General features: G+C 44.8%; 1 protein-coding gene across 7 annotated transcripts in view; it reads right to left on the reverse strand.

Moving 5' to 3' along the window:
* Window positions 1-16,586: 16,586 nt before the first annotated feature.
* LOC149119159 (ubiquitin-like modifier-activating enzyme 1) overlaps window positions 16,587-25,366 on the reverse strand; it is a 33,741-nt gene continuing 24,961 nt past the window's right edge. For 5 of the 7 annotated variants that reach the window (XM_089325127.1, XM_089325125.1, XM_089325129.1 and 2 more), the window contains 12 exons: window positions 23,633-23,798; window positions 23,316-23,512; window positions 21,793-21,857; window positions 21,388-21,583; window positions 20,697-20,771; window positions 20,398-20,587; window positions 18,416-18,504; window positions 18,105-18,197; window positions 17,788-17,979; window positions 17,189-17,290; window positions 16,982-17,082; window positions 16,587-16,807 (listed from right to left, as the gene is read on the reverse strand). In XM_089325127.1, the coding sequence (XP_089181253.1) occupies window positions 16,672-16,807; window positions 16,982-17,082; window positions 17,189-17,290; window positions 17,788-17,979; window positions 18,105-18,197; window positions 18,416-18,504; window positions 20,398-20,587; window positions 20,697-20,771; window positions 21,388-21,583; window positions 21,793-21,857; window positions 23,316-23,512; window positions 23,633-23,798 (1,602 nt within the window). In that variant the 3' untranslated portion in view covers window positions 16,587-16,671. The remainder of the gene's footprint in view (window positions 16,808-16,981; window positions 17,083-17,188; window positions 17,291-17,787; window positions 17,980-18,104; window positions 18,198-18,415; window positions 18,505-20,397; window positions 20,588-20,696; window positions 20,772-21,387; window positions 21,584-21,792; window positions 21,858-23,315; window positions 23,513-23,632; window positions 23,799-25,366) is intronic. The other 2 variants (XM_089325126.1, XM_089325130.1) reach the window with 2 other exon arrangements.

Consider the following 25,366-nt stretch of genomic DNA (forward strand, 5'->3'; position numbering starts at 1 on the left):
GTTAGTATAAGGACCTTAGTCTTGGGAAAAGTTGGAATGCTCTGGGTTGAATTGTGTCCTTCCCAAAGGACACCTTAAAGTCCTCACTCCCACTGCTTATGAGCAGGGTTTTACTTGGAAATAGGATCTTTGCAGATGGAACTAAAATGCAAGGTTAGGATGATGTAAATCTGGCATACAGTGGGATTCTAATCCAAATACTGATGTCTGGCTAAGAAGAGGAGAGTAGGACACAGACACATAGACACAAAAGAGAAGAGACTACCAGACAAGTAATACCAAAGACTGTGGGCAAACACCAGAAGCTGAAGAGGCGTAAGAGAGGGGCTTTCTCAGACTCTGAGAGAAAGCATAGCTTTGCCAACAGTTTGGTTTCAGCCTCCAGAAATGAGAGAGAATACATTTCTGTTGTTTTAAGCCCTCCTCAGCTCTCTGGAGAAATATTAGGAAACACTTTGACTTTTTGTTTCTTCTGTCCATCAATAAGTCAATGTACTCATCCACCTACCCACCCATTCACCAATCCATCCATTCATTCATCCATCTACTCTCCCCATCGATCTGTACACAGCTCACTTATTCACATGTCCTTTCATTTATTCGCCCATTTTTATTTGTTCATTCTCCTACCCACCAATCCATCCACTCATCCATCCATTTACCCACCCCATCCATCCATCCCTTATTCATTCTTCTATCCATTCATTTATTCACTCACCTTTTCATCCATCCTTCCATCCATCCATTTATTCATCTATCCACATACTCATGTACCCATCCATTTCCATGCAGTTATCCACTTAACTATTCAATTATCTATTCACTAATTTCTTCATTATCCATCCACACACAATCAATTCTCACCCATTCCTTCCATTTATTTGACTGTCCATTTATTTATCCATCCAATGATTCATCTATCCAGGCATTATTTATCCATCCACTCAGCCATTCATTTATGAAATTATCTGTTCATTATTTATGTGTATGCATTCATTTCCTAGTCATCTGTCCATGTATTCATTCATCCACCCATTTATTCATCTATCCAGGTATCCATTTATCCATCTATGTATCCTTTCATCCATCCACTCTTTTATTCAATTATCTATTTTTCATTCGTTCATTATTCACCCACACATTTAATTCTTACACAACTAGTCATCCACCTATTTATCTGTCCATTTATCCATCCATCCATTAACCACCCACACATCCATTCATTTATTCCTTATCCAGCCACTCACCCATCCTTCCATCTTCTATTATCCATTCATTCATCCATCCAGCTACTCATTTTCTATGCCAACCACTCATTCACTCATTCATTCATTCATTCATTCATTCATTCATCTATCCCTTTATTATCTCATCCCTGTAATCAGTTACTCATTTATTCATCCATTTAACTCATCTATTCATTCATTAACTATCTATCAATCCATTCATCTATATACCCATCCCTTTATCCACTCATGCACCACTTATTAATTCCTCATTCATTCATTTGTTCATTCACTTATGCATTCATCCATGCAACTAACCATTCAACAAACAGTATGGATCCACAGTAGTTTTTTCTAGTCTCTTACCGACAAAACCACACAAATGTCCTGCCCATTTGTTCTCTATGGCTGTAACTGATGCAAAGAATTTAGCACCTCTCTTATTCTATGTGAATGGTTGCTGATCTGTCCCTGTCCTGGATGAGAGGTGGCCTTTCCCTGTCTCTCTAAGAACCTGTGTGTATTCAGTACCCAGAACCCAATGCCTCCAAGTCCAGTCCAGAAGCATGTTGAAGGGCAATTTGTTGGGGGAGGGTTCCAAGGTGGCAGAGGAGGGAGGAAGCTTACTGATCTAGTCCAGAAGATAGTTTTAAAAAGTGGAGGTAGTGTAGTCTCAGAAAAGAGTTCAGAAAAAAATGGCAAAGGAAACTCTACTTAAATTAGAGGGACACGGTGGACCTACATGGAGGGCATGTGCACCCATGGTTTGGGACTCTGATAGCTGAGAGCCTACACACAAGTGCTAGAAAATGAGGTGAGATGAGACTGCAGTATCCTGAGGCACTGACAAAAAAAGTGTCAGCAAGAGCCTAGAGGGAATAAGGCTCAAAGACCTGTGGGATAAAGTGTATCAGCCTAACTAGAGGAGAGAGAAAAAAATGATGGTATGGACACATTTATCTCTCCCTCTGATCACCTCACAAAGGCATACAAGATGATAGATCACCCACATTTTGTACATATGTTAACAGCTGTGCAAGCCTGTGTCTGTACCTGCAATCAGCTGAGTGGAGACTCCTGACTCTGGTGGGGAGAAATAACATGGGACTAGGAGCTTGTGACTGTGAAGCTTCTGAACTGAGACTGTGAAAAAAAGAAAAAAAAAACTGAGGGTGTGTGGGAGAACTTACAGTGCGGCTGAGATTTTGAGCAGTCTTAGTGGGAGGTGCCACAAGCTAGGGAGTCCTGGTTACCTGGTGAGAGACATTGCAAGGGAATCTTAACTTACACTGAAGACTGAACAGATCCTTTCTGTGGTCCTTAGGACAGAGCAGGCACAGCTCCAGCTGTTGTGGCTGGCTAGAGAGTGAACCAGCAGGTGGAAGACCTCTTTTTCTTTCTCTTTCTTTTCTTTCTTTCTTTCTTTCTTTCTTTCTTTCTTTCTTTCTTTCTTTCTTTCTTTCTTTCTTTCTTTCTCTCTTTCTCTCTCTCTCTCTTTCTTTCTCTCTCTCTCTCTCTCTCTTTTCCTCTCCTTCTATGTGTAACTTTGCCTTTCAAATACATACATAATCTTTAAAAAAACACAGAGCATTGTAATTCATGTACTTCTTCAGGCCTCTCTGTAGAATGCACAGTGAAAAATATCACAGGTTCAAGCCCACATTTAGTTTTTGAGCATATGAGTAGGTGTGGCAGATATGACTTCTACACAAATGGCTGGATTCTGGTTCTCAGAAAGTGGGAAAAAATCCTGGCTATTTTCCTCCCAGACTAGATCTGCAAGAAGACTTTGCATGTGGATGAACTTCACTATGGGTCTGCCATCAGCAGTTGCCTCCCCAAATATAGTCTGGCTTCCACCTGTCCTGCCCATCTTCAATAATCACATCAGAACCCTCCCTGGCTTATATACCCTCTCCTTTGTCTGCAGTGAAGTTCCTGTGCTCACAGAACAAGGCTTGTCCCTGAAGCCATTTGGCTCTGTCCCTCCACCCATGTTTCCTCACAAATCCCACCAATGCCAAGGACTCTATAAACCCTGGCTTCAGGACTGTCATATTTTTTTGACTTTTATTTAATAAATATAAATTTCTAAACTACAGCTTTTGGATAATAGTGGCTTTCTGCTGGGATCTCACTCGCAGCAATATTTCATTTAGGTCTTTTTTATTTTTGCCAGAGTGTCTAGGCTTTCCATGCCTAAAATATTCTCATGGCTCTTCAGCCAGATCCAAATGCCTTAAGGGCTGATTCTGAGGCCAGAGTGCTGTTTAGGACATCTGCCATTCTATGAATCTGCTGGGTATCCCACTTCCCATGCTGGATCATTCTCTCCTTTTTAATTCTATCTGTTAGTATTAGCAGACACTACTCTTGTTTACGTGATCCCTTTGACTCTTAATCCTATCATTATGATCAATTGCGAGCTGAAACTGATCACTTGGACTAGTGAGATGGCACTGGTACATGCCACCTTGATGGGATTGTATTGGAATCCCCTGGCACGTTTCTAACTCTACCACTAGGGGCAAGTCAGATTGAGCATGTCCCACATTGTATACCTCCTGCCTCTCTTATTCCCACTGTTATATTTAACAGGGATCACTTTTCAGTTAAATTTAAACAACTAAGAATAATTGTGTGTTAATTAAAGAGTTCAACCAATAGTATTAAGTAAAATTAAAAAAATACTACAAGGGATAAAGTAGCAAGTTTTCATCAACAGTCAGGGCAAGGGCTAATCAAGTCACTATTCCTCATAGTGTCCCTCTCACTTCAACAGGTTTCCTTTTTTGTGCTTGGTTAGTTGTCATCATTCAGGGAGAACATATGATATTTGTCCCTTTGGGACTGGCTCAATTCACTCAGCATGATGTTTTCCAGATTCCTCCATTTTGTTGCAAATGACCGGGTTCCATTTTTTTTTTTTTACTGCTGTATAGTATTCTATAGAGTACATGCCCCATAATTTCTTTATCCAGTCCACTGGTGATGGGCATTTAGGTTGATTCCAGGTCTTAGCTATTGTGAATTGAACTGCAATAAGCATTGAGGTGCAGACAGCCTTTTTATTTGTCAATATAATTTCCTTTGGGTAAATTCCAAGGAGTGGGATGGCTGGGTTGTATGGTAGGGTTATATTCAGGTTTCTGAAGAATCTCCAGACTGAATTCCATAGAGGCTTAACCAGTTTGCATTCCCACCAACAGTGGGTAGGTGTCCCTTTTTCCCCACATCCTCACCAGCATCTGTTGTTGGTAGATTTCTGAATGTGAGCCATTCTAACCGGGGTGAGGTGAAGCCTCATTGTGGTTCTGATTTGCATTTCCCTGAGTGCTAATGATCCTGAACATTTTTTCATGTGCCTGTTGGGCCATTTGGATTTCCTCTTTTGAAAATGTCTATTGAGGTCCTTGGCCCTTCTCGTAAGTGTGTTGTTTGTTTTATTTTTGTGGAGTTTCTTGATCTCTTTGTAGGTTCTGGTTACTAATCTTTTGTCTGCTGCAGAGTTTGCAAATATTTTTTCCCATTCTGTCAGTTGCCTCTTCACTCGCCTGACTGTTTCTTTTGCAGTACAGAAACTTCTCAATCTGAAGTAATCCAAATAGTTGATTTTGGCTTTGACTGCCTGTGCCTCCAGAGTCTTTTCCAAGAAGTCTTTGCCGGTTCCAATATCTTGCAGGGTTTCTCCAATGTTCTCTAATAATTTGATGGTGTTGGGTCATGGATTTAGGTCTTTAATCCATGTTGAGTGGATTTTTGTGTAAGGTGAAAGGTAAGGGTCTTGCTTCATGCTTCTGCACGTGGAAATCCAATTTTCCCAGCACCATTTGTTGAATTGACTGTCCTTGCTCCAGGAATTGGTTTTAGCTCCTTGATCAAATATGAGTTGGCTGTAGATGTTTGGGTTGATTTCTGGTGTTTCAATTCTGTTGCATTGGTCTATCCATCTGTTTCTGTACCAGTACCATGCTGTTTTGATTACAACTGCCCTGTAGTATGTCCTGAAATCTGGTATTGTGATGCCTCCGGCTTTGTTTTTGTTGTACAAGATTGTGTTAGCTATTCGAGGTCTCCTGTGTCTCCATATGAATTTCAGCATCATTTTATCCAGATCTGAGAAGAAGGTCTTTGGTATCTTGATTGGTATCGCATTGAATCTATAAATTGCTTTTGGGAGAATGGACATTTTGCAGATATTGATTCTTCCAATACTGGGACTTTTTTTTCCAATTTACTGGGAGGTTTTCTTCCTTTACCTTCTTTTGTATTGATATCCATGTTTCTGTGTTTCTGTGTGCAACACATCTTTAAGCATCTTTTGCAGGGCTGGACGAGTGGCGACAAATTCTTTCAATTTCTGTTTGCTATGAAAGGTCTTTATTTCACCTTCATTCACAAATGAGTGATTTGCAGGATATAATATTCTGGGCTGGCAGTTTTTCTCTCTTTGTACCTGTGCTATGTCTCGCCATTCCCTCCTAGCCTGTAGTGTTTCTGATGAGAAGTCAGCTGTGAGTCTGATTGGAGATCCTCTGAGAGTAATCTGACATTTCTGTCTTGCACATTTTAGAATCTTTTCTTTATGTTTCTCTGTGGTGAGTTTGATTACAATGTGTCATGGTGAGGATCTCTTAGGTCATGTTAACTAGGGGTTCTGTGAGCTTCCTGTACTAGGATGTCTCTGTCCTTCTCCAAACCTGGGAAGTTCTCTGCTGGTAGCTCACTGAAAAGGCCTTCTAATCCTTTCTCTCTCTCTCTCCATGCTCCAGGAATTCCTAGACCCAAATGTTGGGTTTTTTGATTCCAACCATTATTTTTTAGATTTCTACTTTCCTCTTTTTTTCTTTGGTTTGACTCTATACTTTCCTGTGCTGTCTTCTAAGTCCTATATTCTCTCTTCTGCTTCACTCATTCTGTTTCTAAGGCTCTTAAATGTGTTTGTCATCTGTTCCATTGCATTCTTCATTTCATTTTGATTTATCTTCATTGTTTCAATTTCATGTTCTACTAAATCCTGCATTTCATTATGATTCCTCCTTAAGATTTCCTTTCCACGAGAGAGATTTTCTATCCTGTCCAGTATGGATTTCTTTAGCTCATGAATTTGTTTTTGATAACTTCTTAATGTTCTTATTATACATTTTTTGAAATGCGTATCTTGAATTTCTTGCATCCCATCATCTTCATAATCTTGAATTGGAGTGTCATGTTCATTTGGGGGCGTCATAGTGTCTTCCTTGTTCTTGTTTCCTCAGTTTCTGCATTTGTTGCTTGGCCTTGTGGAGATATTCTTTGGTTTCTTTTTTTTTTTTTTTTCCTCACTGTGGTGGCTTCTCTCATTATACTGTGACTCCAGATTAAGTGGACTGTCTGCTTTTGGCGGCTCTCTAGAGGCTTGAGCTGGGTGTGGCCAGAGAGCTCTGTTCAGTTCTTCAGGGTTAGGGGTATGCCAAAGGTGACACACCCAGGTTTGGTATGGGAAATTTTCTCTCTCTCTCTCTCTCTCTCTCTCTCTCTCTCTCTCTCTCTCTCTCTTCAGAAGGGAAGTAATTCTGCCCAGCTGAGCTCTTCTCTTTGATGGCAATCAGTGCCTGAGCACTAGCCCCAGTGGTTACAATATTCATCTGCTCTGTCCCAAGGACCATGCAAAGGATCTGTGCAGTCCTCAGTGTAAGCTCAGATTCCCCTGCAATGTCTCCCACTGGGTTGCCACAGTTATCGATTTTTTGGTGTCTCCCACAGAGAGTACTCACGTCTCAGGCACACTGTGAGTTCTCCCACACACCCTCAGGTTTGTTTGTTTGTTTGTTTTTTTCACAGTCCCAAATCATAAGCTCCACACTTTCACTAGGTCTTAATCTCCTGTTATTTCTCCTCACCACAGTCCGGTTTTTCTGCTTGGCTGAGGGAGGGCACAGCCCTGAGCTGGTGCAGCTATTATGTATGTCCAAAATTGCACCTGCTGTATTATTTTCCCCACTTTTATAAGAGGAGGGAAAGAGAGAATCATGTCTATACCGGTCTCTTATTTTATTTATTTATTTTTCTCTCCTCTAGTTAGCCTGGTGAACTTTCTCCCATGGGGCTTCAAGCTTCGTTCCCTCTAGGCACTTCTTGCTGCTTTTCCATCAGTGTCTCTGGCTACTGCAGTTTCGCCTCACCTCCCTTTTCAGCGCTGGTATGTAGACTCGGCGGCTGGGGTCCTGAGCCATGGGTGCCCATGCCACCCACGTAGGTCCACTGTGTCCCACTAGTTCCAGAAGAGTTTCTTCTGCAGTTTTTCCCTAACTCTTCCCTGAGACTTCACTATCTCCACTTTTACTAAACCATCTTTTCCTGGACTTTCAGTGTGCCCCCTCCCTATTCTGCCATCTTGGAGTACCTTGGACTGTCATATTTTTGCTGGAAACTTCCATGGTTTGTCCAAGTCTGACATGCAGCTACAAATTCCTGAATGAGGCCAGCTATGGATCTATGCATGACAATGTCCTGTCCATCAGGAGCACACACCAATCCTGACCAGTCATCCTTTGGCACTTCATGTGTGGCCTCAGTAGTCTTACTGAGTCTTGGAAGCCTCCACTCCCTGAACTCTTATTGTATAAAGCCTGTGGAGTCATGTCTTATTTTGTTGCTCATTTTTAAAAAGTTTTTCATGTACTTGAGAGGAGAGAGGATGGGTGGGGGGAGAGGGAGGGAGAGAGAGACAGAGAGAGAGACTGAGATGGAGTGAATCTGTATGTCTGTTTAAATCCCCAAATGTCCACAATGGCTGGAAATGTGTCTGGTTAAAGTCTGGAGACAGATTCTCAATCCAAGTTTTCCACATGGGTAACTGGGACCCAGGTACCTCCCAGGGTGCATTAGTAGGAAGCTGGAATCTTCATTCAGGCACTCCAACGTGAGATGCAGGCGTGTCTGTTTTTTGTTGTTTTGTTTTGTTTTTGAAGAAGTATTTTATTTATTTGAAAGACAGAGAGGTAGAGACAGGAAGAGAGCAAGGTCTTCCTTTCCACTGGTTCACTCCCCAAATGACTGCAATGGCCAGAGCTGAGTTGATCTGAAGCCGAGAGCCTGGAGCTTCTTCCAGGTCTCCACACGGGTGCAGGGACCCAAGGACTTGGGCCATCTTCTCCTGCTTTCCCAGGCCATAGCAGAGAGCTGGATCAGAAAAGGAGCAGCAGGGGCTCAAACTGGTTTCCATATGGGATGCTCGTGCTGCAGGCTGAGGCTCTACCCACTATGCCACAGAACTGGCCCAAGATGCAGGTGTTTTACCCAGTGTCTTCCTCATGCAAAACATTTGCCGGCTATGTTATTTTCAATGATGCAAGTAATTGTATATATTTACAGGGGCAATGTGACCCTTTGATACATGTACAAAGGACATTTTAAAAAAATTAATGGAAATGTCTAGGCATGAATTGCAAAAAATGTTTACACCAGAAAACACTTAAGTTTTTTATTACATTTTGCACAAGCTTTGAGAAGTACCCTTTTATGCAGTGTTAAGTAATGATAAAATCACATGCAGAAAGCACTGAGCCATCCCCAGCATCTCCTTCTGAGTTTCCCACATCAGTACATCAGGTGTACAAGGCAGTGACCTTCCTCAAGAGGTCCATCCAGGTTTCCCTATTACTTCAGCAGGTGCACAATGCTCTGAACCATCCCTAGCAGCTTCAACAGCCTCATCTGGATCTCCCAGGCAGGTATAACAGGTGCATAGTAAGAGCCTGTGACATCTGTGCTGGAAACACAGGTGGCGCTCCTGGACACGGGTCAGCTTCCTGTCCTCCTGCTGCACCTCTGTGGAGTCCCCTGTGCAGCTTTGGCGATGGCTCAACGCCTTGTGCACCTGCTACGTACACATATCTTTGAAGCACGAGAGGTAATCAGAAGGCGCACAGCCCATCCCAAGACTTTACCCCATCTCGCATGTTGGACGTAAGAGACAGGCCCCTGACCGGTCGAGGGACCTGCCATTCTCTGCCCCAAACCTGCCTTGCTCAGCCCTCCGAATGAACCTGAGCAGCGCGAGTCTGCGTGCGGGACCCCGCCTGCAGCCAGTTCCTGCCCCGTGATGGACTGGGGACCTGCCGGCCTGCACCCAGAAGCGTCCCCACGGCCCTCCGGCTTTGCCCTGAGTGCTCAGCAGACCTCTCCGTCTGCTCCTAGAGATCGCCCACTTCCAGTCATGAGGACAGCTGTGCCTTGTTCCCGCCCCCTGCCTGCTCCTGATTAGACAGAGGACCTGACCGTCTGCACCCAGAGGCCCTCCGCTTCCTCGACCGCGGTCCGCCCCTGAGGAGAGGAGGGCACTGGCTGGCTGCGCCCAGAACCCCGCCTCGTACCGTGACCCTCCCTGTCCAAGACCACCTGGGGGAATTGCCCGTCTGCCCCAAGAACTCCCACCACGTCCCCTCTCCTGACTGGACAGACCACCAGCCGGTCGGAGCCCACACCCTGCCTTCTTCCCCACCCTGCTTGTCCCTGACCAGAGGGCAGACCTGTCATAGGCCGGCCAAAGCCCGCCACCTTCTCCCCTGGCAGGGCCCGACTGGACGAGGGTGTGCCAGCAGCGAGCACTCCGAAACCGGCTTCGCTCCCTCCCCTGCCTTCCCTGATTGGGCAGCGTGCGTGTCACTCGGCCACGGGGCCAGTAGTCATTGCCCCTTTCATCCCCACCCCCCGCCTTCGTCACTGAGTGCCCTCAGAGGACAGTGGCCCTGCCAATCTGCTCCCGGGACTTAGGAGTCCTCGGAACCCCCTTCCCAGCACCCTGCGGGAGAGAGAGCTGCCTGACGAGCTTGTCTTCACACGGCACCGCCCTCTTCTGCGTCTCTGCTCGCCCTTGATTGGAAGAGGCCCTGCCAATCTGCGCGAGGTCCAGCCCTCCTCCGTCGGCCCCTCCTCTCAGTGCCCCTGACTGGCTGAGACAGCAGCCAGTCTCGGCGCCTCGAGCCACGCCCCTCGCGGCTCCTGACTGGACAGCGGGAAGTGACGTCTGCGCGCACAACGCGGCAGTCGTCCCGCCCATGTCCAGCTCGGAACGGACCGGGCAGCTTCGGGTCTGTGTCCCGCACGTCCCTGGCAGCCCCTGAGCGGGCGCGTACCCGCCTGTCCGTCCGCCAGAACCTCGCCCTGGAGCTTGGCCCTGCCTGCCCTTGTCTGGGAGGAGGAACGCGCAGTAGGAGCCCAGAACCTGTCTTCTGCCACGCTGCCTGCCCGCGCCCAGCACGGGCGGGACAGGCCGCACTGTTCCTCCTCATCCAGCAGAGCCACTCAGGGCCGGGCAGAGGGCGAGGTTCTGAACCTAGACCTGCGCCTCACTCGTCCAGGGAGGCCAGGCAGCCACCGGCGAGGAAGGAGGTGGCGTTCTGCGCGCGCACTGGAAAAAGTCATTAGCGGCAGTGCAGAGGGCGGCAGGAGGCGCACTCGGGCGGCTTCCGGGTCGTGTTAGGGGCAGCAGGAGCGCTGAGGGGCTGGGGTGCTGGCGGGAGACTGACAGATTCTCGGTCCAGTCAGGGGCAGAAGGAGCGCCAAGGGGGTGGGGTTTAGGCGGGAGACTGACAGGTTCCCCGTCCAGTCAGGGGCAGGCAGGGGAGAGAATGAGGTGGGTTTCTTGCAACAGACTGACAGGTTCCCCGTCCAGTCAAGAGCAGGCAGTGGAGCCTAAAGGGGTGGGGTTCTTGCGGCAGACTGACAGTAGGACAGGCAGGGGAAGCAAGGAGGTGGGGTTCTGGCGGGAGACTGACAGGTTCCCGGTCCCGTCAGGGGCAGTCAGGGCAGCCTCAGGGGGTGGGGTTCTAGGCGCAGACAGGCAGGTTCCAGGTCCAGTGAGGGACAGGCAGGGGGTGGACGTTGGGGAGGGGGCGGAAGTTTTGTGGGCTTTATTATCTGGCTGGCATGTTGCCCGTCCACTCACTGGCAGGCATGGGCGGGCCGAGCCCAAACTGGCATCTCCGTCGTCCAATCAAGGGCAGGGAGGGCGGTGAACAGGACAGGACTTCTGGGTCCAGGTTGGCCAGAGCAGCGTCCATTCATGGCGGGCAGGGGAAAAGAGTGGAGGTGTTGTGTGCCAAAATGTGCAGTCAGGGAGACTGCGACTAGGGCCGGGGGAAGAGGGCGGGCTTCATGTTCTGCATGAAAGATCTGTGAGTGAGATCCCAGTGGAAAGAGCAGGTCATCAAAGAAGGAGGTACCTTTCTCTGAAGGGAGGAGAGAACCTCCACTTTGACTACGACCTTGTCTAAATAGGATCAGAGTCGGTGAACTCAAAAGGCTTCCATAGCCTTGGAAACTCATGACAAGAGCCTCGAGTGGTCACTGACGTCAAAAATAAGAGTGTCCGTTTTTAGATCAACAACAGGAATTCACTGTGCAGTTACCCGCATGTTGGACCTCTGTCATTCATGAGGTGTAGTATGAGAATTAACAGTACACCTTCAGACTGCACTTTATGTATTTGTGTGGGTGTAAACAGTTGAAATCTCTACTTAGTATTGAGTTGGTCTTGTGCATATTAAACTCAATTAAAAACTTACCTTAATGAAAAATGGAACCGGAAAAGGTGTAGGAGGTGGGATGGGAGTGGGGTGGAAGGGTGGGAATTGGGGGAAAAACACTATATTCCTAAAAGCTGTACATATGAAATTTGTATTCATTGGAAAAAAAGTCTTCTAAAAAAAAGACAAAAAATATAGCTACGTGAGACTGAATGAGTTAGTGACATTTATGGGCTTCTATGAAGTCATTTACTTAAAATACTGTTGGTTCTGTACCTGAATATTTCAGAGTGTATATTCCAAAGATCGTTTATGCTAATGTTATGGCTTTCAGTGCTTTGCAAAGTATAATTTTGAAAACAGAAATGGAGGCCGGCGCCGCGGCTCACTAGGCTAATCCTCCGCCTTGCAGCACCGGCACACTGGGTTCTAATCCCGGTCTGGGCGCCGGATTCTGTCCCGGTTGCCCCTCTTCCAGGCCAGCTCTCTGCTGTGGCCTGGGAGTGCAGTGGAGGATGGCCCAAGTGCTTGGGCCCTGCACCCCATGGGAGACCAGGAGAAGCACCTGGCTCCTGGCTTTGGATCAGTGTGGTGCACTGTGGCCATTGGAGGGTGAACCAATGGTAAAGGAAGACCTTTCTCTCTGTCTCTCTCTCTCACTGTCCACTCTGCCTGTCAAAAAAAAAAGAAAAAAAAAAAAAAAGAAGCGGGCGCCGTGGCTCAATAGGCTAATCCTCCACCTTGCGGCGCCGGCACATCGGGTTCTAGTCCCGGTTGGGGCGCCGGATTCTGTCCCGGTTGCCCCTCTTCCAGGCCAGCTCTCTGCTATGGCCAGGGAGTGCAGTGGAGGATGGCCCAAGTGCTTGGGCCCTGCACCCCATGGGAGACCAGGAAAAGCACCTGGCTCCTGGCTCCTGCCATCAGATCAGCGCGGTGCGCCAGCTGCAGCGGCGGCCCTTGGAGGGTGAACCAACGGCAAAAGGAAGACCTTTCTCTCTGTCTCTCTCTCACTGTCCACTCTGCCTGTCAAAAATTTAAAAAAAAAAAAAAGAAAAAAAAAAAAGAAAGAAAGAAAACAGAAATGGAAATGCTTGCCTTTTGCACCCTACTTAATTCTTCCAAAACTAAAAAAAATAAAATAAAAATTTAATTATTTTGGTTTTGTGGCAATGTCATTGTTCACATGACTTCAGTAAAAACATGTTCTACCTGCCTGCACCGTGGCTCACTAGGCTAATCCTCCGCCTGTGGCACCAGCAGCCTGGGTTCTAGTCCTGGTCGGGGTGCCGGATCCTGTCCCGGTTGCTCCTCTGCCAGTCCAGCTCTCTGCTGTGGCCCGGGAGGGCAGTGGAGGATGGCCCAAGTGCTTGGGTCCCTGCACCCACATGGGAGACAGGGAGGAAGTACCCGGCTCCTGGCTCCGGATCGGCACAGCGCAAAGTCAACCAACCAACCGACTATAATATGTTTGCGGTTACATTTTAACTCTTGGTTTTTAAGCTGCAAACTTAATGTTGCATTCTTGTTGGCTTTGTTTTATATTTTCATGTTTGAATTGTGTGCTACAAAGTACAATTTTCCAGAATAATGCTGGTCTGACATTTTGGCATAACTTTTACCTACAGAACACACAAAATTAACAGTACCCTCTAGGAAAACTCACTCTAAGCAACCCTATGTTGTGGGAAAACTGGGAAGATGAGTCCAAATTGGTGTTCTAGTATCAGTGAGATATGAGACCAGACAAAATGTTGAAAAGAGAAGCAAAGTTTGAGTAGAGGACAGAGAATCTCTGAGCAAGTGGAGATGGCTTGCTGTCAGGGGTTAGGGTGAGAACTTCTTTGACTTCTGCAAGCTGAGAAGGGGCAGAGTAAGAACCCATCCTCAAACCAGGGTTCCAGCAAAAGGTGGCGTCTGAATGTGATGTGGAAAACTCAAGATAAATAGCTAATTTGTGGGCAGGAGATCACACTTCCCCCTACCCTAATGTAATGTAATGTAAAAATTTCCTCCTCTTTTCTTCTCATCTTGGGAAGGCCTCTACCACAATTTTAAAGTCAGTTAGAAACAAGTCTAATTAGAACATAAAGGACTCTGCCACAGTCCACATGGGAATTACTCTTTCACATGACAAAGAATTAAGATAATCTCTGTCTGCCACATATTCACCTGTAACACCCTCAATAATAGCGGTTACTCTAAACGCTGTAGAGGTTTTCTATCTGCAACAGTTGGGCTGGGCCAAACCTAAGTCACAAGATAGAAATCCCTTCAGAGTAACTGCTATATTCAAATACTTGAACCTTCTTGCAGCTGCCTCCTATAAGTTGCGTCTAAAGCATAGGCAAGACCAACAGGAAGCAGAATTAAATCCTACTCTGATATGGAATGCTGGCAAAAGGTTAGCTGTTTGTGCCACCATTTTTTGGACAATGATGTAGTTTTGGAGGAGATGAGTGTACTCTCCTTGACAGATAGTAGGTTAAATCTCCACTTACAACACCTGCATCCTATATGGGCACCACTTCACATCCCAGCAGTTCTTCTTCCATCCAGCTGCCTGATTTGGCACAGAAAAGTAGTGGAGGATGTCCCAAGAGTTTAGGCCCCTGCGCCTGCCTGGGGAACCTGGAAAAAGCTCCTGGTTCCTGGTTTTTGGATCAAGCTCAGCTCTGGTCGTCACAACCACTTGGGGAACCAGTGGAAACAAGACTTCACTTGTCTCTCCCTCTGTCTATAGCTCTGCCTCTCAAATGAATAAACACACTTACCACGTATCACCATTCATCAGATTGGCCATAAACTGATCACTCAATAAGGGAGAATTTCTTGTCGAACGGCAATCGTACATCATAGCACTTGTTCCTAGGCCCTTTCATACATTTTAATTATATCATCAGTGCTGGTTCTCTAGCTTGTTCCCTGCCAGCTGCAGGGCTTGATCTTATCTACCTATCTCTCCATACTTATTTCCATATATACGTATGGATCCAACTTTCTAGAGAATCCAGACTAACAGTACATCCCCAGCTCTATCATACCAGCTCAGTGTACTAATGGTCTATAAGATGGCTATGAAATACCATCACAGGTTTCTCTTGGGTCAATCTGATATAAGTGCACGCTCATGTGCAGAAAATACAGAAATAAATCCGTGGTACAGAAAATCTAGCAGTGATAACAGAACATTATTTCAGAGCAGACAACAGCAGTAATCATTGAGGGCAAGTAGAGTGAAAATGAAATTTGCACGTGTCTGGGCCTGACGTGAAATTCAATTTCAGAGATGATGATGTCAAACATGGTTATGGGAGTTTGTTGGACTTGGCAACTACAGCAAAGAAATTATGCCACTTGAATGCAAGCCTCAGACACTGTATGTTCAGTGGGCAGAGGCTAGCATCTGTACTGCAGAGCATTAAGTATACAAAAGCACCTATGAGGGGGGCCAGCAGCGTGGCACAGAAGGTTAAAGCCCTGGCCGGGAGCGCTGGCATCCCACATGGGCACTGGTTCTATCGGGCTGCTCCCCTTCCAATCCAGCCCTCTGCTATGGCCTGGGAAAGCCCAAGGGCCCAAGTCGTTGGGGCCCTTTACCTGCGTGGGAGACCTGGAAGGAGCTCCTGGCTCCTGGCTTTGGATTGGTACAGCTCCGGCTGTTGTGGCCATCTGGGGAGTGAACCAGCGGATGGAAGACCTCTCTCTACCTCTGTCTCTACCTCTGTAACTCTTTCAAATAAATAAAAAAATTTAAAAAGCACCTGTGACAAGGAAAAGCTTTCTCCTTGCTAGATCATTGCCTCAATCAAGTTTTTAAAGCACTCCTACCCGGTATCTCTGTGCTGTAAGGAAAACGACATTTAGGGGGAAAAAAGGACATCTAGAACTACAAAGTCAATGAAAGACCAATAATATAATTTACAGGCAAGCACATTATGCTGAGGCCATCGAGCTCGCCCCAAGTTTGTTGATTCAGTTATAGTTTAGAAATGAGACATCATTTTAGAAGCTGTCTGAGGTTTGGGAATACAAATGGAAACTTTGGATAACCTGGGTGGGTGAACAATGTGAAAGTAGTCAAAACTATTGGTTCTTTGAGGATTTTGTAGAATTGTCAAGACGAAAGGGAAAGATTAGGGTTCTTGTGAGGCCAGTGATGAGTCCTGCTGCTACAGATCATCCTAACACAGCTCCATGCTGCCCTGAATGAAGGAAGTCTGGAGATCCTGAAAACAAAACGGTGTTGAGGGAAGTAGGGTACTGGTTCTTCGTATTTCACCAGATTTACACCCTCCTTACATAAGGAAACCATGGTTACACAGGTTTCACTAAGAGTCGACCCATCAAGTACAATGAGGGTAGGATGAAACCTGCATGGCAAAGGCACAGGTGTCAAAGACTTAAAAGGCACATCATATTACAATAGTAAATCCATGTGTAACACATACAAATGTACTTTATTCCTAACAACTTGTTGTCCCTTTGTTACGGATGAGAAATATGGAATATGGGTTACAACCAAAGATTGAGGTGTGATAACCTCTAAATATAATTTATATGTGGTAAACCAGGTGTAAAATCTCTACCTTAGAATCAACAGGGAAGAGGGATTAGATCCTCAGATTTAACCCTGTTAATGGCTTTGCTGGTGTCACCATTTATTTTAGCAGATATGCCAAAATAAAGTTAACATACCGCACACTTCAATCAGTTGTACTTAGTCTGTCCTGTATCTTTGAATTTTCAGAAATTTCCATGTTGTGAGGGTGGAGCTGGACTCTGGATTATTACTTTAACATATGGAAATATGGAGAGAACAAGCATTGGCCCTTACCAAAACAAAGACATATCACATCTGGATCACTTTTTTATTATGAATGCCAATTTCAAACAGTAGAAAGCAGCAAAGAAAAAAAAGGTTCTTTGATCAAAGCTCAAGGAATGATGTAGCGTACATAAGGGACCTCAACGTCCTCGCCACTCTCACTGTTGCAACACAGTTCAAGCACCAGAGCCCGCACATGGTGGCCCAGTTTTCTCTTCGACACACAGCTCACAATTTCTGTCATTCTGAGACAAAAACAAAACAAAACAAAACAAAAACAGAAGGTTAAGGAGGTGAAACAGAAGAGAAGCACATATCGTAGGCAAAGACAAGATGAGAGTCAACTATTGCTTGATACAGCTGGAAATTTAAGACCCCACTGAGCAGGACACCTCCACCCTCCCTAGCTACCAACTCACGGCTGATCTAGCCGTTCCTTCAGCTTGGAGGCAGGCATAAAGAATGAGTAGAGCATGGACACACCCTGGGACAGCATGGTTATTTCCAGTTTGTGCTCTGTCTACAGAGGATGAGAAGGAGGAAGGGGAACGACCATCTGTAAGATTCTGAATTTATACAACTACCAACCCCGTGGGTAGGGGAAATGAAGAAGAAAAGCATCTTACCTTGAAGTATTCTAGGAACTGCCTGAGGGTCATCTCCTCACCATTAGGCTGTAATCCATGTACATCAAAGCGATCCCACAAAGTCCATTCTTGGTTATAATACTTGGAAACAAAGAACAGGGGGAAGGATAGTTGTTATTCCAGATGGTCTGGCCACTATCAGCCAACTTGACATGTTAGGTCAGAGCCACTGAAGTTCTTTATTCCAAGTAGTCTGATAGCCACATCTCAATTTAAGTAACTGTAATTCTTATAATGACCAAATAGTCACATATGACTGAGACCTTGTTACCTCTTCCACTCATTTTCCATCTCGTTTACTTTCCTCCTTTTAATTTCTTACAAGTACCTTGGCAATCTGTTGTTTTTTTTTTTTTTCAAAATGTGTGTCGTGCTCCTACCTTGTACACTGAATGAATAAACCAGGGAACACAAAAAGCAGATACCTAGTAACAGAAACTTACATGTGCCATAAGGAATACGGATGACTGCACACACATACACACACACACATACACACTCACACACACATTTTTCACTCATATACATAGTTGGGGTAACATGACATCTCCATACAGGCAGGCCATTACCCTTCTCACCTGGTGATGTGGTGGGGCAACGGGCTCAGAGAAGCTGAAGAATGGCAGAGCCAAGTTCATGAAGCTGTTCTTATAGGACGCAAGCTGTTGGTGTCCCTGCACTACCTTGTACAGCTCCAGACACACAAGGCCAACTACAGCTGATGTGGTTGTCGCAATGGCTGGGATGATCTTTCCTGCAATAAGCTTGCTCTGTGAATCAAGTGTGCCATAGATGTTATTTTTAGAGAAGGCTGAAATCTACACAAGAAGCTAAGTTCAAATTCTAGACTTAAGTAAGCTTGCAAGGGGTGGAAGATTGATCAGACCGCCATTACCTTATGACGGTCTGCAGGGGATATATCATAGTTCTCTGCTCTGAGGTTGGATGCAGCAACAATGAAATCCATATGAAAGTTGCTATCATCATCCTGTTGTGAATGAGGAGGAGGGGGGAGAGGGGAAAGAATAAGCATGAAAAGGATTCTTGGCTACATGGGAGAAGTACATTTCCCACTCCAACTACCTGCTAACCTCCACACCACAAAGGATGACTGGGCCCTGTTGTAGATCCATAATGCTGACAAAGCCTGAGAGCTGAGCCACTGTCAACCTATTTCCCTACCCAGATCAGGGCCCCACCAACAACCTTCTCAAAATTGATGGGATACATCTTGAATCCGCAGAGTTTGTCTGGACTGGGAAGCACGGCCTTGAGCTCCTCTAGATGGCTGTCATCTGCACGAAAAGAGGAGACATGCTTAGTCCCTCTGATCCTAACCCTGTTTCTGAGGTAAAATCAGTAGCCCAGGGTACACAAAGTGTTCATGCATATGATGGACACTTTGGGAAATAGTGAAACAAGAAAAATAGGAGGGAATATTCCCCCAGAGAAAGAGGTACAAAGATGTAGGAAGCATGATAGGAAAATTATCCAGCATAGCCAAGAGGCAGAAGCAACCCAAATTTCTGTCAACAAAATGAAATAATCCATGTAACAGACTCAGTCTTAAAGAGGAAGGAAATTTTGACACATACTTTTAACACACATTAACCTCCTAGGTGTTTTGTCTGTCCATGCATTACTGAAGACATCACAGCCATAAAATAAATAAGACACAAAAGAAAAATAGTATGATTCTACTTTTTATATTCCTAGAATAATAACTTGTGGAAACAGAAAACAGGTATGCTGCCTGAGACAGTGAGGAAGGGGAAAATGAGGAGAAACTGTAACAGGACTTGAATTTTTAGTTAACATTAAAAAGTCTTAGAAAGTGGTTGTACAACAAGAACACATTTAGCATCACTGAACACTCATCATAAACAGGTAATAGTCTCATCAGACTTTGACCATATTAAAAAAAGAGGGAGTGGATAGGATCTTCACAGAAGACAGAAAAGATAAACCATGGATATCGAGGTCTTAAGGAAGAATAACACACACAGATGAGGAGATACAGGGGAGGAAACACGAGACTGGAGTTAAAAAAGAAAATGAGTAAGGGAAGGAAGGAAAACTTCCAGACAGTAACAAAGAAGGGAACTATCAAGTCGGATTAATATCAAGAAATTTGAAGGGCAAGATTCAGTGGAAGAATACTAATAGAGATAGGTAACGTACATAAGGCGAGTCAAAAACAAATACATGGAAGGCAGACATGCATGAGAGATACAGATAAATACGTGCACAGAGGAACATAAAGAGGTGGCAATTATAAAGGAAAATAGGGCAGCTGATCTTAAGTCGTGAGATATGTAAAATGGAAGAAACACATTCAGGGTAAGATACTACAGAGAGGGGCCGGCGCCGTGGCTCAATAGGCTAATCCTCCGCCTGCGGCGCCGGCACCCCAGGTTCTAGTCCTGGTCGGGGTGCCGGATTCTGTCCCGGTTGCCCCTCTTCCAGGCCAGCTCTCTGCTGTGGCCCAGGAGTGCAGTGGAGGATGGCCCAAGTGCTTGGGCCCTGCACCCGCATGGGAGACCAGGAGAAGCACCTGGCTGCTGCCTTCGGATCAGCGTGATGTGCTGGCCGCAGCGGCCATTGGAGGGTGAACCAACGGCAAAGGAAGACCTTTCTCTCTGTCTCTCTCTCTCTCTCTCACTGTCCACTCTGCCTATCAAAAATTAAAAAAAAAAAAAAAAAAGATACTACAGAGAGGAAGACACACAGCATGAGCCACACTGTAGACAGATGGAGATGGGAACTTGAGAATGAGGTGAGAAGACATATGGAGGACAACGTGATAAGGAGGAAAACAGAGAACAAAAAGTTTGGGGTAAATATTTACATGGGGATACAAGAGAAATTGAAGAGATAAAGCAGGTAAGGTATCAAGAAAAGATAACACTGGTTCAGATCATATAGAGAAGCAAAGAACAAAGGCAAACAAAAACCAGAAAAGGGATGATGAACAGCTATTTCTGACATCTATTGTGGTAGGAAGAAAAGAAATGAGACCTCCAACCAGTCATCCTTATTTCACACAGAATAAAAGTAACACCCAAAAAGATGATATGTTAGTAAACCCTATGCCTATAGTCACAGAGAAGGGCCAAGTGGTAAGGCTAGTGAGGAGACATGGGTGGAGAAAGTAGAGTGCAACTCCTGGCCAGCTGGCCAAAACTCACCAAGAGAGACACTGGCACTCTGCAGCTCCTGGTCAGAAACATGAATCCTGACACCAGACTTGGGGATGAATTCAGGTACCTGTAGAGACTGCAGGAGTGTGGCCACAGCAGGTCGGTCTTGAGAGCCCATCAGCCCATACATCTGGGCAAACAGGTTAGCAGCAGCCATCACATAGTCCAGATGTAGGGTCTATGAGAAGGCAAACACACAAAGTCAGTTCTCAGTGGGGAAATCTGCCTGTTTCCTATCTATGCAACTTCCCCTTGACCCAAAGAGATCCCAGGAAGTTGAGACTTACATTGTTGACATCAAATATAAGTGGATGTGGACAGCGTTTGGGTCCAGACCAGAATGGGGCTCCTGAGCTTGTCAGCTAGGAGAGGAAAGATTTTGGAGGAGTAGAACCTGAGTGTAGAAGACCAGCTGGCAATGCTACCACCTTACTTTGTTCCTGTGAGTCTAGACACTATTCTGGGAAACTTTTTATCAGAATAACAAAAAAATCATAAACTTGTCAATCTGGCAGGCACTATACAAACTAAAGCTTAACATTTATATGTTAACCCTGAAAAAACCCCCATTATATGAGTTATTATTTCTTCTTTACAGATAAAGTTACTGAAATACAAAGAGGAAAATAAATGGCTTGCTCTAATGTCAAGTCCATTGGGTTTCAAACCAACAATGGCTGTTAAACTTGAAACTATGTTAACTATAAAACTTTAGAACTATAAAGCTTTCCCTGATAGTATCTACAATGTGAGATCAGAAACAATACTCCACACCATCAGCCAGGGAAACAGAAATGAAAAACCCCTTTCCTGGTGGAAAAGGAATGAGGCAGAACACGTTTGCAGAACTGCAGCTTGTTTTTCTGAGATACCAATCCTTGGGTTGCCTGTGACTGCTGGATTATCAAAAACCTAGGAGAATTCTCTTGTTTCCCAGAAATGTACTCTGCCCAAAGGTCCAGGAAAGTGCAATAATACCTGGTTGGGAGGGAAGTTGTGGAGTAGCTGCCGGATGTTGTTAGAATACTGGGTGTGCCAGTGGTAGCAAGCCCAAGTCACACAGTCAGCCCATGTATGTGGTCGCTGCAGTACCAGGCTACGCTGTAAGGCCTCCAGCACCTCCACTGGTTGGGTGCCTCCCAGCTGCAAAGTCCGTTCCACAAACTTTGGGTCTCTATAGGGAAGAAGCAAACAGCAAAATTATTCAACAGACCCAGAAGCAGGCTTCTTGAAAATCCCACACTCTCCATGCAAAGCCAGACGTGATTCCCAAAAGGTGTCAAGAGGCTCAAACATAATAAGGTACAGATGTGAGGGAAGCAGACACAAGATTTTTAGGCTGCTGGGCAGGGGCAAGCATCACAGTTCATTTAGGTTACACACGTGAGATACTGGTTGACATTTTCTGCAGGGTGCTTGAAGAGGCCTTCAAATTCATCCCGGGCCCACTGCAGACAAAGCAAACATTACACAGGGACAATGAATAACACAGAGGTTTCTAAATGTATTCGAAAGATTAATCAATGAATCAAGCAAGTTGAAAGAAGCACTTTTGCTCTGTGAGTGCGCAACAGTGAAGTTTCTTAAATGTGGCTCCCCAAATTTACCAACTTCACACCGCTACTTTTTCAATGGCTTATCTATATAGTGGTAATGCAGGTGCTTAGGCATTAAAAGTTACTTGTCACGTCTGTGTACATTACTAGAATACGGGTGTTTTTCCTCAAAAAAAAAAAAAAAAAGGAAAATTCACAGCTAAATATAACAACAACAATCCTCATACAGACCCTGGGACTGGCAAAAAACAAAGCACTTCTGCATATGTACTGCCATTTTATACTTTAAATACGAAATATTTATATAAGACCAGTAAGTACAATCACTTGCAAAGTCATCTGGATCTCTAGCGCCGGAGATTCACTGGAGACTGTAGCTCTTTCCTACTGCCTACTTCATCATTCTAGATAGTAATTTCTATGCTCCATGGACTTGCTACAAAGAAACAACCAAATACATATATATCTAAAGCTTATTCAAAATAGCAAATGCATGTTAAATGTTATAGAAAGGATGAGATACTAATTGTCATGGAAGTTTTATGGATAAGGAATCCGAGGCATGTGGAAGTTTCACAGAAGTCTGAGGTCATATAATGAAAATGTTTTAAAACCTTTCTCATAGATTTCCCTGCATGTTGGACACAAAAGAAAACGTGACCTACTAGAGGTTATATAAACATATAAATACACATGAGAGCCAAAAACTGACAGTCATGAGTACATAAATAAGTATATCCACTCATGCTGAAAGTGCTAAGTTGGGAAGGCAACTTTTTTTTTTCCACAAATAATTCCTCCTAAACAAAGTCTCAAATATTACAGTAAGAAACACTCTAAACACACAATGGTGTGGTTCTTGGGTTGCAGATTAGCATTAGATTATGTGTATCAGTTACTCAGGTGTATTTATTTTCTTCAACTAAATATGCCCTGTTCTATATGTATGGCCATTATGTCAATAGAAACTATTCTGATAAACTAACTGTTGAAACATTTTGAGCAGCAGTTATAGAAATATAAATATATACTTTAACACAAATTTTTCTGTAATAACTTTGTTAACTTTGAAATAACAAAGTTAACAATGAAGTCAATTTTGCTCAGAAACACATTAGTGTTTACACATTCTCACTTTTCAGACGTTTACTGAAACTGTAGTCTTTAACAGAAGATTTTTTAAAGTTAAAAAAAGTTTTAAAAATGAAGTTATTGGTACACATGAAAACTGATTAGCAGAAAGATTTGCTGCACTGAGCCTTACAGTTCTGGAATGTCAAGGGCTTCAAAATCCAGAGGCTATGTCTGAACCTGTCTCTTTTACCTCCCAAAGTCCCCAAGGCTAGTCACCTGCAGAGTGTGTTCAATGGCATTGGGGAAGTTCTTCAGTGTGCAGATGGGGATGGACTTCTCAGGTGGGTCCTGGCTAGAGCTGTAAGATTCCGTCAGGAAGGGAATAACCACTTGCACACTGCCCTTGGTGCCCAGTGTCCCTGACTCCAACAATGGTTTACGGTAGTACACGCAGCGGCGGTCCATGTACAGGCCTTCATGGAGGTAAAGAGGATGTTTCATGAGAACTGGGAGAGGAGTATTAGGACAGGTACACCCCACCCTAATATGCACAATGATGGCTGTGCCCTATCCTCATGTGCCTAGAAACTCACGGGCATCTACATTGTCCAGGGCATTGGCTACACCATCCAGGTTTTCATAGAAGTCGTCGTTGTAGATACACTCAGTGTCAGGGCCTACACGATTCTGGTGGCTTATTACTCTGACGTATGGATTTATCTGACGCACAGATGCCGCAGCTACATCAGACTTTAACTTCTGAATGGGAATGGAGGGAGAAAGCTGTTTGTCATACATTCACACACAACCTTTTAAACAGCTAACCTAACAACTGAGTAAGTGAAGAAAAGCCTTGACTCCAAATTCAAGAACATCACCTGATGTTCTGTGACAATGCCACATGTGACAAATGTGAAATGAGACCAAGAGGGCCCAAAATATATGCCACAAATAGGAAAAAAATTCCTTAGTTTTACATTATTTTACCAACTAATTCCACTTTTTTTTTTCATTTAATGAGACCCAGAATAGAGATGACATCACCTAAATAAAAACAAAGACACACAGGATCTTTTCAAAGCCAAAGCCAAAACCAAGACCTTTTCTTATTTAAAACCCAACACTGGATGATGCAACACTGTGGTGAAGTGTTTTAAAACTGTGGCCTGCAGTGCCAGCATCCCAAATGGGTGCTGGTTCAAGTCCTGGCTGCTCCATTTCCTATACAGCTCTCTGCCATGGCACAGGAAAGCAGGAGAAGGATGACTCAAGTCTCTCGGCCCCTGCAGACCCGGAAGTAGCTCCTGGCCCCTGGGTTCAGATCAGCTCAGCACTGGCCACTGCAGCCATTTGTGGAGTGAACCAGTGGATGAAGGACCCTCTTCTCTCAAACTCTTTCAAATAAACAAAACTAAATCTTTAAAAAAAAAAACCCTCCACTGGTAATACATTTTTCCTTAGAGAAAAATGAGCTGTCTCTATCATTGCACACCATAAAGTACAGTTTTGCTCAGGTTTTTACCTTTATCTGTTGGCACACTATTATGCTAGACATTCTAATCTACATCCTTCGAGTATCTGAAAAAAATTTCACTTTTTTTAAAGATTTTTTTATTTATTTGAAAGTCAGAGTTACACAGAGAGATGAGAAGGAGAGGGAGAGGGAGAGGGAGAGGGAGAGGGGGAGGGGGAGGGGGAGGGGGAGGGGGAGAGGGAGAGGGAGAGGGAGAGGGAGAGAGAGAGAGAGAGAGAGAGAGAGAGAGAGAGAGAGAGAGAGGTGTCTTCCATCCGCTGGTTCACTCCCCAATTGGCCGCAAGGACTGGAGCTGTGCTGATCCAAAGCCAGGAACCAGGAGCTTCCTCCAGGCCTCCCATGGTGGGTGCAGGGGCCCAAGGACTTGGGCCATCTTCTATTGCTTTCCCAGGCCACAGCAGAGAGCTGGATCGGAAGTGGAACAGAGCCGGGTCTTGAACTGGCAACCATATGGGATGCTGGCACTTCAGGCCAGGGTGTTAACACACTGTACCACAGCGCCAGCCCCAAAAATGTCATCTTTCTCATGAAAGATACCTTTGTTTACACTGTAAACCTTCCAAAGACACCTTTGTTTCTTACCACGTCCATACCCTACCTTTTCACGTGTTAATGATATTCTCTGTGACTGTATTTGTTTTTTTAAGTTATCAAACCAAGAAACTTTTTCTATACATTTTCGTATCACATATTTAACTAGAAAGTAGAAAAAAATTAGACCATTTTAAAATCCTTAATAAATCCTACACATAATCTGAATCATCATAAAAATATTTTCCAATGCAAACTTCAG

The sequence above is a fragment of the Oryctolagus cuniculus genome, chromosome Y, assembly GCF_051225735.1.
Source record: "Oryctolagus cuniculus isolate XC-2025 breed Fujian yellow rabbit chromosome Y, ASM5122573v1, whole genome shotgun sequence".
NCBI classification, from domain to species: Eukaryota; Metazoa; Chordata; class Mammalia; order Lagomorpha; family Leporidae; genus Oryctolagus; species Oryctolagus cuniculus.